General features: G+C 39.6%; 1 protein-coding gene across 2 annotated transcripts in view; it reads right to left on the reverse strand.

The window, feature by feature from the left end:
- Positions 1 to 15,183, reverse strand: part of LOC146517793 (programmed cell death 1 ligand 1-like) — a 96,166-nt gene that overhangs the window by 38,238 nt on the left and 42,745 nt on the right. The window contains exons 1-2 of one of the 2 annotated variants that reach the window (XM_085160422.1): positions 8,032 to 8,200; positions 125 to 460 (exon numbers count right to left, since the gene is read on the reverse strand). In XM_085160422.1, coding sequence (XP_085016548.1) covers positions 125 to 460; positions 8,032 to 8,107 — 412 coding nt within the window. In that variant the 5' untranslated portion in view covers positions 8,108 to 8,200. Of the gene's footprint in view, positions 1 to 124; positions 461 to 8,031; positions 8,201 to 15,183 lie in introns of those variants that run through there. The other variant, XM_085160423.1, reaches the window with a different exon arrangement.

Here is a 15,183-nt window from a genome sequence, read left to right on the forward strand (position 1 = left end):
CTCAGTTTTTTTCATTAGATATTGCAAATATCATTGCAGGTGTGCTGTGGGGCTGAGACCCTGCCAGATGTGCATGCTGGCTGTTTCATCTGTAAGTAATCACCTGATTCATAACAGCACTCACCAACAGCAAGCTCAATGTGGAATCTTATATCACCGGACTGACTTTTTGGAAAAATACAGATATAGTTTCCTTTGTCCTCTAGCCTAGTGTCTGTTATTTTTATGGAGGCGTTGCCATGCTTCAGCTCTTCTGGAAAATGTGAGACTCGACCTTTGAACTCCACAGACTGATCTTCAAAGTCATTGTTATGATGTGTGCCATTATTGTATATGAACACCTGCTTTCCCTCTTTCTTCCAGTCAAACAGCATTGACTCAATGTTCACATTGGTGCTGAGGGAGCAGGGTAAAATGGCATCAGCATCTTCTTTCACCGTCACTCTGGTCACAGGTGTCCCTGAAAGACAAAACATTAATTAAACAGTGTGTTTTCATATAGATTGATGAGGACAGAAGGAAAAGTCAGGTATGAGTCAGGGACAGCTAACCAGAAGAAAGTTCACGCTTATTTTTTATTTATTTTTATTAATCATGAACAACAAAAACCAATCCAAGTTCAACAAAAAAGAAAAACAGTCACAACATGAAATCGCAAACGTCGCAGTTTTTTGCTTTAGCTCCTCTTCACATTGTTCCTCTGTAGTCCACGCCTCACTGCACAGTGTGAGTGAATCAAGTATGGAGCTGGAAATCAGTGTAATAGCTCACCTTTACTTCATGTACTACATTTCCGTTTACAGAAGTCAGTGTAAGGTCCATTAAAGAGGACTCTCTCTGAATATTGATTTTTGCTAATATTACTGCATCCACATGAGCTGTTACAGAAATGCCTCTCCCTTCTACCAACACACAGCTGAAGCACCCCCAAAACGAATCAAAGCATTCCCAAAGATTTCTTACTTTTTTTGAGAATATTTGCTGTTTGTGTGACACACCACTAAAAATCTAAAAACCATACAGTACTTGGTTGAGACGTAATATTCTAACAACAAAAGGGTTTGTTCCAGCTCGGCTCTCTCCTGCTCTGGCTCTAGCGCCCTTTCTGCCAGAGCGATGGTGGCTGAGACGCAGCTGGCTTAAAACAGGACATTTCAGCTGCATTTAACCTTCAGTTACTCTTTATATAGTTAGGTAGGAGTCAGACCATGTTTCTTTTTAGCTGAAAACCATTACACCCAGGTAGGGATGCAAGAAAATATCGATACACCGAAATATTGTGAAATTTCGTGCAATGATACTGAATTGATATTCAAAATCAGTTTTATCAAGGTCTTCTACAGTTATCGAGGTCTCGCAATAACTGTAGAAGCGTCTAGTTTGCCAAAACCAAAGAAGCAGAACAGTGGATGTGTGGCCAATTGTGCTAGCTAACTGATGACTAAAGAGGAGAGGATACAGCCGGCCCCAGCAGCTTTCGAATCTGATGTGTGAACTTATTTTGGATTTAGGACAAAAGAAGGCAGTAAAGACTATGACAAGAGCTATGCAGTCTTAAAATCTGCACTGCCAGAGTCAAATATTCTGGTAAAATTACGAACACACATATCTAGACACCATAGCGACATAGCGTCAAATGCTAATTTTAAAATGAAATGAGGTGATCCCGCTCAACAGACAATTGAAGAAGTTAACTTTTCGAAACGACCAGCAACTTCAACTTGTGCAACAAAAATAACGCAGTCAGTACTTGTTTTTATTTCTAAAGACATGAGCCCTCTGAGTGTTGTGCAGAATAAAGGATTTCGGAATATGATTAAAATGCTGGAGCCCTGTTACACCGTTCCTTCCCGTCAACACATCACGGACATTGCTCTGCCAAAGTTGTACCACAAAGTCAAAGCAGCTTTGCTCCCTCAGCTTGGCAGAGACAGTTGCTTTGACATGCGAAGCAGAAACAGCGCCTCCTTCAGATACCAGCTCACAGGTTGATCATGGACGTAATTATAAGATGGAACAGCTCCTATGATATGATAGAACGATTTTTAGAACAGCAACCAGCCATCTGTGCGGCTCTTCTTTCTGCAGAAGTTAGGAAGAGTGAAAAAGAAATTTTCACATTAAGTGAGTCTGACATCACATGTGCAGAAGAAGTTGTCAGGGCACTCAAGCCTATGAAGGACGCCACCCTGGTGATGTCAGAGGATAGCATGCCAACCCTGTACATCATTGCTCCTATTCATGCAAAGCTTGTGATTGGTGCACAAGAAAGTGTTGATGATACACCGACAGTAAGGGACATTAAGACTGCCATAGCAGAAGATCTGGGAAAGAGATATGTAAATGAGAGGGAGACACTATGGATGGCAGCTGTTGATCCTCAGTAAGGACCTGCCCTTCCTGTCTGGAAGCGGAGACCAGTGAGACCTATTCCAGACTGTTGGACACTGAGGTGGCTGTGATAAATAAGGAAAAAAATGTAAGTAAATAAATGAATGAATTTATTTGGAAAAATTCAACTGAAGTTATAAGCAAGTGAATAAAGTTTTTTTTTTTTTTTTTTTTTTTTTAAAAAAGCATATTGACAGTTGTCATCAAATATTAGTGCAGAACAGGGTGAATCTTGGATTTGAATTTTGACTTTCTGACATTATTACTATTTGAATTTAATGTTTTTCAGAAGCAAAAGAATAAGGAGACTGACAAACAGGTGGAGGAGGAGAATGCCACAGAGGAGGCTCATCATCCACATATCAAAGACAGCTTTGACTCCATCCCTCGGCCACCCCTAAAGAGACAGAGGACCTCATGTGCATTGGTGGACTTGCTTGGAGCTACGTTTGCCTCTACTAGTGACAATACTGCACCAAAATCAGAACATGATGTTGCTGCAGCTGAGATCAAGAGGTATAGAGATGAGACCCCTTTGCCTCTCACAGGAAATCCTCTCAGTTGGTGGAAGGACCATGAACAGGAATACCCTCAGCTATCCAAAGTAGCAAGGAGTTTCCTATGCGTTCCTGGAACAAGTGTCTCTGCAGAGAGACTTTTCTCCTCTGCAGGAGACATAGTAAATGCACCGAGAAGTGTCCTGAGAGCTGACCATGTCGATCAGCTTGTATTCCTGCACAAAAATCTGGAAATTAAAAAATAACCACTGAAAAAACACTATAACATGTAAAATCTTTGATATGAGAATGTTTGACATTTTGGTTGACTCTCATAAGCACTTTTATTTAGATGAGTAAATTCCCTTTTTCAGGTTTTACTAAAAGTGTTCCATTGATCGACAGTGCAGAGCTGTACTTTATTTTATTAACACTTAATTTTAATAGCACTTTACATTGTTTGTTAATGTTTACTTGGATGGATTCTTCAAGCAATTTCATTTTTGATTTATATTTGTTTATGTTAAGGTCACATAAAAAGTGCTTTGTTTTGATGCTCCATAGAGCAATTTTTGGATAAGTATTTTACAATCATAGTATTTAGCAAGTTCGACCTCAGTGTTGCTTTTTCATGTTAAAAAAATACTTGATATAATAATAATGGATTGGATTTATATAGCGCTTTTCAAGGCACCCAAAGCGCTGTACAATTCCACTATTCATTCACTCTCACATTCACACACTGGTGCAGGCAGCTACAGTTGTAGCCACAGCTACAGAGAGAGAGTGTTTTTGTTTCAGATAGCTCATGTCAAGCATTTAACAGTTTGGACTGTTTACTGTGAGTTTTCCTAATTAAATTCAGTCCTACTAAACACAAATATCGTCTGGCTTTTAGTATCGCAATATATCGTATCGTCTACCCTGCATTATGATAAATATTATATCGCCAGATTCTTGCCAATACACACCCCTACACCCAGGTAACCTGCAGTGTTGAAAACGTGTTTTCCGAAGATGTTTGCTACCCTACAATCCGTCCTGCTCTGTAGTAAAATCAGCGACATTTGATCGTCCTGTTGCTCCCATTGAAATTTATTTGGCCTATTTAAAATCTAAAACTTAAAATTGTCCGTAGCCTGCTGTTGTTACCACTGTCCTGTTTGAAATGGAATGAGAGAAGCTGCTTATTTTGTCATATGTGCATGTACCGATATCACACCCAAGGTACTAACTAGCTGGACTGGATGTATGTTTGTGTGTGTGTGTGTGTGTGTGTGTGTGTGTGTGTGTGTGTGTGTGTGTGTGTGTGTCTACAGAGAGACAGCCAGGTTCATAATGGATATAAGGAAGTTTTTTCAAAAAAAGAAGCCACATTCGGGTAAAAGTTTAAAATCAAATGATCGTCAATCAAGAATAATGTTGGATCAGTGTTTCAATATTTATATCTTTTATTAGATGTTCATGTGGTTTGGTTATTTGCCTTTTGGTTGAAAGTACACTGAGAGAAAACTTTTCATTAGTGATCTTAATAGTATTTTTTCATATTAATGCATTTTTTCATCTAATTGAATACAATCTATTTGTGTATGATTGTCAGTCCAAAGAGGGAGAGAGGAAAGAGGGAACGTGAGGAGAAAGTACAAGATCAGGAAGAACCAGGTAAGAAAACAGACCGGGAACAGTGACAGGCAGAAACTGTTAAACTGACAAAGAGAAAAAAAACAAATTTTACTCACATAATCAGGAAGTTGTGTCCTCCCTATATTAAAGCTGTTATACAGAATCTGCAAAACAAACTGGGTTGAAACATTTTTGACCCTCTTTAACAACATTCCAACATAACATTGTAATTGATCGGGGAGATTAAAATTAATAATATATTTTTATGTGGTTCAGCCACAACTCTACTAAAACCTCAGCCAATAGGTAGGCCAACCTTTGGGCCATCTAGTTGTCTGTATGACTGCCGCAGTACGTACATCACATTTGCGCACTATCAGTGCCAAACAGCCCTGGTGGAGTGAGGAGATGTAAAGAGAAGCAGATGCTCTGTTTATATTCTAAAAATGTTTTAAGCTTGTTTCAAAGATTCTGTACTGCAGCTTTAAATGTTTTCCAGAAGCACACATACACTTATCAGTGTTTCTCAAACTTTTTACAGTGTGTACCACCTGATAAAAATGTCAAGCTCTCCCAAGGACCACTATGAAAGCATGAAACTCATAAATCTTACAACACAAAATTAGTCTTATTGAATTAGTAAAATTAGCATCTGCAATAAAGATTTTTTCATACATTCTACCACAGGCAAAGTTGCCTCCATTTTTATAGTTTTTATTAATATTTTGTAATAATTTATTTGTAATAATTCTGTTTTTGGAGTGTATTTTTTATGTATCTGTATTATATTATACATACACATTAAAAGTGAATCTCTTCTTCAATATGCTGCTTAGAAATGGTGGTGACAATCAGCCAATGAGACTCAATAAAGAATCAAATCAATAAGTGATATTGATAATGTAATCAGAACTGCAAAATTCGTCAATTCCCATGAATATGTGACTGCGCAGTGTTTGTGTTGTTTTCAGACTTTTGATCTGCTCTATTGACAGAAAAAAAATCATGTCATGTTAGCTTTAAAACTCCACACAATAATTTGTGACCTTTACCAACACAATGTACCAGAGCAAACACTGCATCTCATATTCTCTCTCTCTCTCTCTCTCTCTCTCTCTCTCACACACACACACACATACACACACACTGTATACTTAGGACTATCAAAGTTAACTCAGTAATGAAGCCTTTTAAAATTCCTTTTAATGCCTCTAATTCTTAGATGCATGATTAAGAAAATCAAGTGCTACTTCAGCTTTTAAGCTCTGCCACATGGTTCTCTCAACAAGACCACTGCAGATGTGAACAGAGTTATCACTGTGGTGCACAGAGCCTAGAATATCACTTGGTGATGTGAAGAACTTTCCTCCCACTCGTCAAAGGGAGTCCATGCTGGACAGCTTTCAACAGAGATGTCTGGACCAATGTACAAGCAACAAGCTTTCAGCCATAGCTTGATCTGATGAAGAGCAGCAATACAGGCCAGAGCCATCTATTTACACAGAAGACTATCCCAGCAGTGGTCCAAACATGAAACAGCACACAGTGAGATAGTTTGCACTTTGCACATAAGTACTTGGCAACAGGTGCCACATCTATGTGATGTGAGAGGTTGTTTTGACTGTCTGGGCATGTTTTTCAGAAGAAATAAGCAGCCCTGTCATCTAAAAATATCAAAATGCTTTTCTGCTTGAACAACTGTCTCAGTGCAAAGAAAGAAAAGTAATGACAAGCATAAGCTCAAGTGTACTTCTAGCAGGTTTTATAAGCATGCAATACCTTTTACAGAATATTCTTTATAGTATGTGTTATGTATTGTATTGTTACACTAATGAGAAAACATACATGCGTATAAAGTTGCAATAATGAAAAACATACATGGACTATTTTTTTTACTCTTCCTGAGCACTCAAAGCATTTTATACAACTTGCTTAATTTACTTTCTCATTCAAGCATTTTTTATTAAATTAATAATATTATATAATATATATATATAATATATATAATATAATAATTAAAGAAATTTTTTAAAACAAAAAAAATTAATCTGTCAAATAATTGCAATTATATATTTTAATCAGTTGTCAGCCCTAAGTATTATAGTGTAATCATCAAAAATATCCAGTCAGATGCCTCACTTTGTGTGACGCTTTTTATCAGCACGATGGGCAATAACCACAGTCAGAGCATCAGCTTTCCTGGAACCTTCTGGCATAATCTCAGCAACATAACAGGAAGTGTCCTTACAAAATAAAATCTTGGCAAATGGCAAATGAGATCATAAATAACTCAAGGTATGACTGCATATTATCAGCACAAGTGATAAGAACGTTTCAATCTCAAACATGACAGAACGCCTCAAATCCAAAGTTCTCGTCCTGCTCTCTGCTCGCTTTACTCTTTTCAGCGCCACTTAGCAGCATTTTAAATTATGTGTGGTAATGACTTTATAAGACTCTCACTGAAAAGACTAAGTGTAGCATCATTGACATCAGGACACAGAAGGTGAGGTCCATTAAAATTGACTCTCTCTGCATGTTGAACAACAGAGATCAATGTCAGGAGGTACAGGTAACATATTTCCCAGCATTCCCCTCTGCCATCAAAACTTTCCAGGAAAAGCCTCTATGTTAATGAGTGGAGTTAAAATCACAGAGCAAATATTTTTAAGAAGTAAAATTTAATTCACAAGTGTTGGCTCCATAAAAAGAGTTAGGCATAATCATATAATACTTCTAGCTTTACCATGATTCCACTAACGTGACTGTCTATAGTAATGTAGAAAACACTCTTTGATATATTGCCTGAGCTGAAACTTGACTTTCTCTTGTTGTAAAGTTGTTATTATTTTTTAAGCCAACAAATCAATAAAGTATTCTGATTCTGATATCCAAGCTATTTCAGTTACCACAAAGATGCATGAAAGGGTTGATGAATACATTTCTGATTCATTGCAGAGATCTTCGCATTTTTTGTTTAAGAGGGAAATAAAGACCGGTTTAGTCACATCTGGACTGAGACAAAAAACAAACAAACAAACAAAACAACAAAACAATCGACAACAATTGACACGTTTTGCTGCTGCAACTCTCAACTTTTCGCTTTTGTTTGTCTTTCTTTATGAAACACTACCTCTACACTATCTCTGTATTAGTAGAAGCAGTGTATATGTGTTTCAAACTGAACATGAGGTTCATTGGGAAACAAATCGCACAGTCTAAACAGAGACCAAAACAGATGCGTTTACAGGAAGCAGCGCACTGACAAAGACGCACACACGAACGTAAAACACATGCAAACGAAATAAGTATCGCTAATAAATAACGATCAACACAGAAAATAACTCTCGTTTTTTCAATACTGAAATGCGGCCGCATTAAACGCTGATGTCACAGGTGTAGACTCCGCAGTCATCCACCCACTAACGCAGCAGCCTGAGCAGCGTTAAAGCTCCATCCGCTGCTGTGAAACGTGACTGCGCCTGCACACATGATCGGTCTAAATCAATGAGCTTCTTACCGGATTCAGCAGCAAACGTCAGTCCGGATAAAGTCAGGAAACAGAAGCTCAGAAACAGAAGTGGTAGAAGCTCCATGTCTGCAGAAACCCTCTGAGGATCAAACGTTACAGTATCTCTTAAAAAGGGAGCTCGGAGCCACTCCTCCCAGCGCACTGACGCACAAGAAAGAAAGAAAGCAATCCATTCTCCTTCCATTCTCTTAAAGCAGTAAGCTATAACTGCACTTCCAGTGTGATATGTCACAATATCAGCGACATTTAGCTCTAACATGTTTAATAACAGCGACAGTTACACAGAATCGCTGACAGCAGACAGATTAATGAGCAGAGATAACAGATTATTGTAACAGTTTATGTACAGGTTGAGGTAAAGAGAGAGGACACCCCATACTTCCAGAATCTGTAGCCTTTAAGGTCAAAGACAGCTTCATTTTTTCACACTAGCATCTTTATATGACACACACACAAGGGAAAAAAAAAACAGACATAAGTTAGTTGTAGTTCGAACACTCTTCACATGCCTCAAGGAAGCATGTCCTTTAGCAAGGAGGCCCAGAGGATGACCTGGGACACACTTCCAGGAGATGATATCTTTTAGCTGGCCTTGGTGTCCACATGGAGTAGGTGGCTTTCTGGACATACCTTCTATGAGTGTTGTCCCCACAACTCAACCCTGCATAAATGACCAAGGATGAAATTATGGTGAAATTTGGACGGATCCATCCATCCATCTTCTTAACTGCTTGTCCATTTCAGAGACACTGGGAGTGGGGGGAGGCAGGGGTGTGAAAAAGTGTTTGCCCCCTTCTCCTGATTTCTGTTTTTTGTTTGTCACACTTAAATGTTTCAGGTGATCAAACAAATCAAAATATCAGGCAAAAGTAACATAATTAAACACAAAATGCATTTTCTAAATGGTGTTTATTATTAAAGGGCAAAAAATCCAAACCTACATGGTCCTGTGTGAAAAAGTGTTTGCTCCCTAAACCTAACAACTGGTTGTCCTACCCTTAGCAGCAACAACTACAATCAAGCATTTGTGATAACTGGCAGCAAGTCTTTTAAAGTGCTGTGGAGGAATTTTGGTCCATTCACCTTTGCCAAATTGTTGTAAATCAGCCACATTCGAGGGTTTCCCAGCATGAACTGCCCTTTTAAAGTAATTTCAAAGCATCTCAGTCGAGTTCAGGTCAGGACTTTGACTAGGCCACTCCAAAGTCTTCATTTTGTTTTTCTTAAGTCATTCAGAGGTGGACCTACCGGTGTGTTTTAGACCACTGTCCTGTTGCAGAACCCAAGTGCACTTCAGCTTGAGGTCACAAACATGGCCAGACATTCTCCTTTCGGATGTTTACAATTTTGGTATTCATTCTATTTATCACATTAAGTTTTCCAGGTCCTGTACCACCCCCAACCTCTTCTCCGTCACTCCTGACTTCGTCATTCTATACCCGAGTTTTTCTGTTATAACCTGCTTCCTCAGATCCACAAAGACAAAGAGAACCTGCTTCTGGCCTTCTCTAAACTTCTCGTTGAACACTCTCAAAGCAAACATCTCAGCATGAATTGACACTGCTGCTCACTGATTATAATCTATTTTCTTAGCTTAGCTTCAATCACTCTTTCTCATATTTTTAGCTTTCAGCTTTATCATCAGCTTTATCCTTCATCCTTGTTGTTTAAAACTTACACTCGCTCACTTATTCCTCATTCCTGTAATGCCCACAGTGTGTATTAAACAATCTGTTTTGAAATACCACTGGTCTCTCTGTTAGACACCTCCATACCTCCACACCTCCACAGGTATTTGGACTAACTTGCTTTACTTCAATATAATCTTATTTTATTTATATAGCACAAAATCACAGTCTCCTCAAGGTGCTCCATACTGTAAGATAAAGACCACCCAATAATAGAAAGATTACACAAACCCCCAGTCCCCCAACAACAAGCACTTGGTGACAGTGGGAAGGGAAAAAAAACCTTTTAACAAGAATACATTTCTGGCAGAACCAGGTTCAGGGAAGGGCGACCATGTGCTGCTGAAGAAAGGAGAGAGATCAAGAGCAGCACATGGGAGAGAGCCACAGAATAATAATGTCACGGTCTGGCTGGCAGACCGTGGGGATGAGGAAAGTAGGACCCAAAACGCAGGACTCTGCGATGTCACAGTGCACTTTATTTACAGTGAATAGACAGGTAAGTCCAACAATTAACTCAGGTGTAATTTGCCAATGGTGCTCATCCCTTGCTCCCAGTGCGTCCCGTGCTGTAGCTCCCTTAGTGTGTGTGCTCCCCAACTCGCTTCTTCGCTCGACTTTCCTGGAGGAAGAAGGAAAAACCACAATTAGCCACAAACGCTAGCCGACCACCAAGACTACGCGCCTAGCACAGACTATACCGGTCAAGAGTAATAATCCCACGTCGACTGTCGCCGCGAGTCCAGGTTAAATACCTCTTCCTAGCCGGGAGGGATGATTACCACCAGTTGGTCATGTAATCAGCTGCAACAGCAAAGAGGGACTCCTGATGACGACAGTCGCCCGGACACGCCTCTCCCACGACGCGCGCTTCCGTCAACAGCCCCGAGGGCGGGGGGAGAGAGAGAAGCAGACACACGCACTCTACATACAAACGTGGACAGAGCAGTAGACGACACAGACCCCAAATAATAGTCGTAATAATAATAATAATAATAATAATAATAATAATAACAACAACAATAACAATAACCACTGCTCACGGACCCCTGAGTCCTTCAGAGCCGGGTCCGTGACAAATAATGGGCCTTTCCACTCTCCATCCTCTTCATCACTGCCCTCAGTTGCTCCTTACTAATCATGTGTACTTCCTGATTCAACTGCCCTCCATCCCCCCTCTCGCATTAAAAACAAAGCCTGACATTTTAATCTGGGTCCATATTTCTGTCTGCATGCAAGAGTGCACAATTACCCACCTGCAGATCATAGTACACACAGTGAGGTTCTCATGTTCCTGAATGGTGGGAAATTACATGTTTTACATTCTCATGCCAACAGATCCATCCACTCAGGGACTATGAAGCTATTAAAATCTCCAGAGGAGAGAGAAATTCAAATTTCTTTAAAACATAAACTGAGTGTTTTTAAGGCATGACTAATCATTTTAAAATTAAACGTAAGATTACTACTATTCTGAGAATTTACAGCTGAATTTTTTCTCAAAGTCAAACAGAGGAACGATACTACAACCCAGGCTATGAAGTCATTAAACAAAAGAAAAAAAGATTTCAGCTCCACTCTCACTTTCACTTTAAACGACAGACTTCCTGTCAGGAAATTAGATTTCACAACAAGCTGGCCATCATCCAGAAAGCCAGACTTCCAAGAACTGACAGCCTTTGGAATGATGACCGTATGTCAGGAGCTGTACTGATCCATGCACTCACAGCATATTATCTTCATGATGCAGCATCTCTGCTATCAAGGAAACTGTAGGCATTCATGAGAACTGATGACAGTAACAGGAAGTAGTAAGACGAGTTTATGACTTGTTTTCTTTTTGCACCACTAATCATTTTCACTTTTTATGTGAGCAACATGAAGGAAAATGTGGGACAATTAGTTATTCTGCCATGTTGTCATCTACTGTTCAGAAACCCTGATTAAAATCAGAGTTAAACCAGTGACTTAGAGGCTTATCACACATATTCACAACAATCATCCAGAAGGCCAGACTTCCAAGAATCAGATTCAGATTCATGAAGGCAGAAGAGCAGAGAAAGAATCAAGTGAGAGTAAAAAAACAAGCTTCATAAGGAATGAAACCCGGCTTTGCACTGTTGTGCGTTCATACTCATATATTCGTATTTGGTTTGAAAAGACGAGCTCTATAATGAACTCTCTATAGGCTCCTCTGGGTATTGTCATTCATTCATTTATCTATCTTTATTATTTACATGAGTACATGTGTAATATAACAATAGAGCTGATAGGCTGGAAGGGGAGGAGAGAAAAAACAGACAAAGGAAAAAGAAAAATTGGAGAAATGAGGGAAGAGAGAAAAACATAAGCACAAAAATAAAAAATAAACAGCAGCACAAGAGTACCAAAGAGCTGAGTAGACATCTCGATGACAAGTGTGTGCCCACCCCAGCAGAAGGAGGGAGCCCTCACAGCCAAAGACCAAGAGCCCCACAGAACCACAGGCAGCCAGAGGCCCGACCCAGGAGCTGAGAACTGCACCTGGGATGTTGATGCAGTAATGATGATACACTGCTGAAGACATCAAGTTTAAAGCTAACCCTCAAAACTTCACCAACTTCACATTTTTTTCTTTGTTATTCAAGAAAAACTGCAGCAGCTGCTGAAAAAGTTTCTCTTATACTTTAGAATGAAAAGGAAACGTAGAGTTTAATCTAAACTTTAATGATCTGTTGGATCAACATTTGCTTTCTTATGTTAGGATTGTATATTTAAAGTAGGGTGACATTAAACTGATGGTGTGATTACATGAAAAACAAAAGGTTGTGAGTACAAACTTGGTGACTGACAGTGTTTCATAGAGCAGAAAAGCAGCTCAGATGAGTATTTTGTTTCTCTTCGGTTTTGTCTTTAGGTATTTTGTGTATGACAGAGTAACTGTGTACAAGAGCGCAGAGCTCAGCCTCTCAGGATTAAACCACAATAAATTTCTTTGTGTTAATTTCTCAGCAGATTGATGAAATCCAAACTGACAGCATCAGTACAGGGAAAAGTTTTAATCTGCAGTAAATTCATGTGATGTAATTTGTTCTGTAGATATTCTAAAACTAATTCTTCATTAATTATTAAACTGTACTCATTTAAAAAATTCTTTCAAGCATATACTGAATGAATCAGTTTAATGACTAGATGGAAATGTAAAAGTACAAACAAGAACAGAGCTCTTCACTCTCGCTCTGCAGGCCTACTCGTTGTTCCTAGAGTATTTAAAAGAAGAAATATTCTCCTCAGGTGCCAACAGGAGACATTAAGTAGTATCAAATGCTATCATTACTAACAATCTTTGCATTGTCGTTGCTCAACTAATCTTTTACTAGGAAAAATCAGTAATAACAGTGTTTGGGTCACAGTGCAGTCTTACACTGCAGCAGTGCTCAGTCCTGTTCCATCATGTATGTTTGCAGATCAAGAAACAAAAAATTAAACACATGAAAAACTAAAAACCAGGAAGAAAAGAGAGATGATTTAAAAGATAAGTTTCAATTATATTCTATGTGTTTCTGAAGAAAAACCTCAAACCCACACAGTAAGCCAGAGTGCACCCTCAGGCTGATCTTCAGACACATCAAACACATAAACAGGAAGAGTTGCACTTTTTTGTGCCGCTGCAAGTGTGAACACAGCACTGAGGAAATGAAACATTAACACAGCTTCAGAGGTAAAACCTCTACAGTCCGAGGAGTCGTTGCACTTTCTGAAGAAAAATCAGTAATCAGTGTTTGGGTCACAGTGCAGTCACACACTGCAGCAGTGCCCAGTCCTGCTTCATCAGGTATGAAGGAAAGAGACAGAGACAGAGCTGTTGCCACATCAACAGTTTAGTGATTAAAACAAAGATCTGACCTAAACTCTAAAGAAACAGAAACTCACCCTTAGAGAGAGAAACATCTGGTTACAGCAGGATTTACAATCAGTGATATTAGGAAATCCAAAATTATAAAACAACATCCAGATCAATAAGGAGAGATTATTTCAAAGAACCAAACACAAATTATTGAGACAGAATTCAGTTATTTCTGGTGATTAAGCTTCAATGAGCCATCGTAGCAGAATGGAAGCCCAACAGAGATTAGTTATAGTTTCTGAAATCAATGAGCAGACAGACAAGGAAAGTACAATAAAAGTACATCAAATGTTATTTATTTAGAACCTTTGAAGATAAACAAAGTACTTAACAACAAAATGCTTGAACATAAAATAAAAGTTAACCAAAAGCAAGTTTAAAAAGATGGATTTTAAGTTAAGATACCTTTATTAGTCCCATGCATGAGTTGTTTTTAAGGCTGCCGACCTTTGCCAGCGCCATCTTACCCTCCTGACCATACATACATTACACAAACATCACATGGTGAAGACAGGTCAGAGAGGTATAACAATGAAAAACGCACAACATGAGGAAAGACAAGGAGAAAAAATAGCTCCCTCAGACTGAGCTCCAACAGGGAGATCAGTTTGAGAACAGAAAAAAAACACCTCAGCACATCTCACATCATAGAAGACATAAGCTTCGAAGGCATTTGGAGGGGGTGGGGGGGGGGGGGGGTGAGTGTAGGTCTGTGTCAGTGTACATGTATATCTGTGAGTGTGTGTTTGTTCCGTGTTCAACCGAGCGAAAGTGTCCCTTCACCCGATTAGGCAAAAGTCAACAGTCTTCGGTCGACGCCGGTGGCCTTGAATGAGGAGGGAGAAAGTCACAACACAGTCTTCTTATCTGATGGAGAATTGTTATTCCCGTCAGCTTTTGCCTTGAGCATCCAGCTGGCGTCAGGGGGCCGCATGAGATGAAGATGGTAGCTGTTTTGGTTAGTGCGAACAAACTGCTTCCAATTTTACAGTTGTCTAATGTCCGTCACTGGTCACAAGTTTCTCGTTGGAGAGCTGTGAGCCTCTCCACGATGTTATCCATCCATGCCGAGATGTTATCCAGTTTGCTCATAGCGCATGAGTGTTCACGACAGCCGTGAGCCTCTCCGAGAGGTTGTCAGATGTTGTCAGTCGGTCTCAGTACTCACAACAGCCGCAAGCTACTCCAAGATGTCATCCGTGCTGCACCTGATGAGCCCATTCTGAGAAGCCACAGCTCGCTCCATCGTTCCAATCAACATAGCGGGCAGCCTTGTGAGGATTTGAACATCCGTTTCTGCTTTCTTTATCCTTTGATAAGCCAGGGCCAAGCCAGTGCTGATCAGCAAGAACCCTGTTATCATGGGTCCAAAAAGGTGTCTTCAATGTCTTGTCACGGGCCCTCCCGAACCCAGGCTTCTCGTCGAGGGTGTCAATTGCATTCAGGGACCAGTTGATCAAATCCATAATTCTTTAGTCTTTTAGAGAACAAGTCTGGGAACAAGTCTCAGGGTTAGAGAATAAGCAAGACTATACAAAAGATATGAGAAGCCAAGCAGGAAAGATA

Source organism: Neolamprologus multifasciatus, chromosome 5, assembly GCF_963576455.1.
Source record: "Neolamprologus multifasciatus chromosome 5, fNeoMul1.2, whole genome shotgun sequence".
Taxonomy (NCBI): Eukaryota; Metazoa; Chordata; class Actinopteri; order Cichliformes; family Cichlidae; genus Neolamprologus; species Neolamprologus multifasciatus.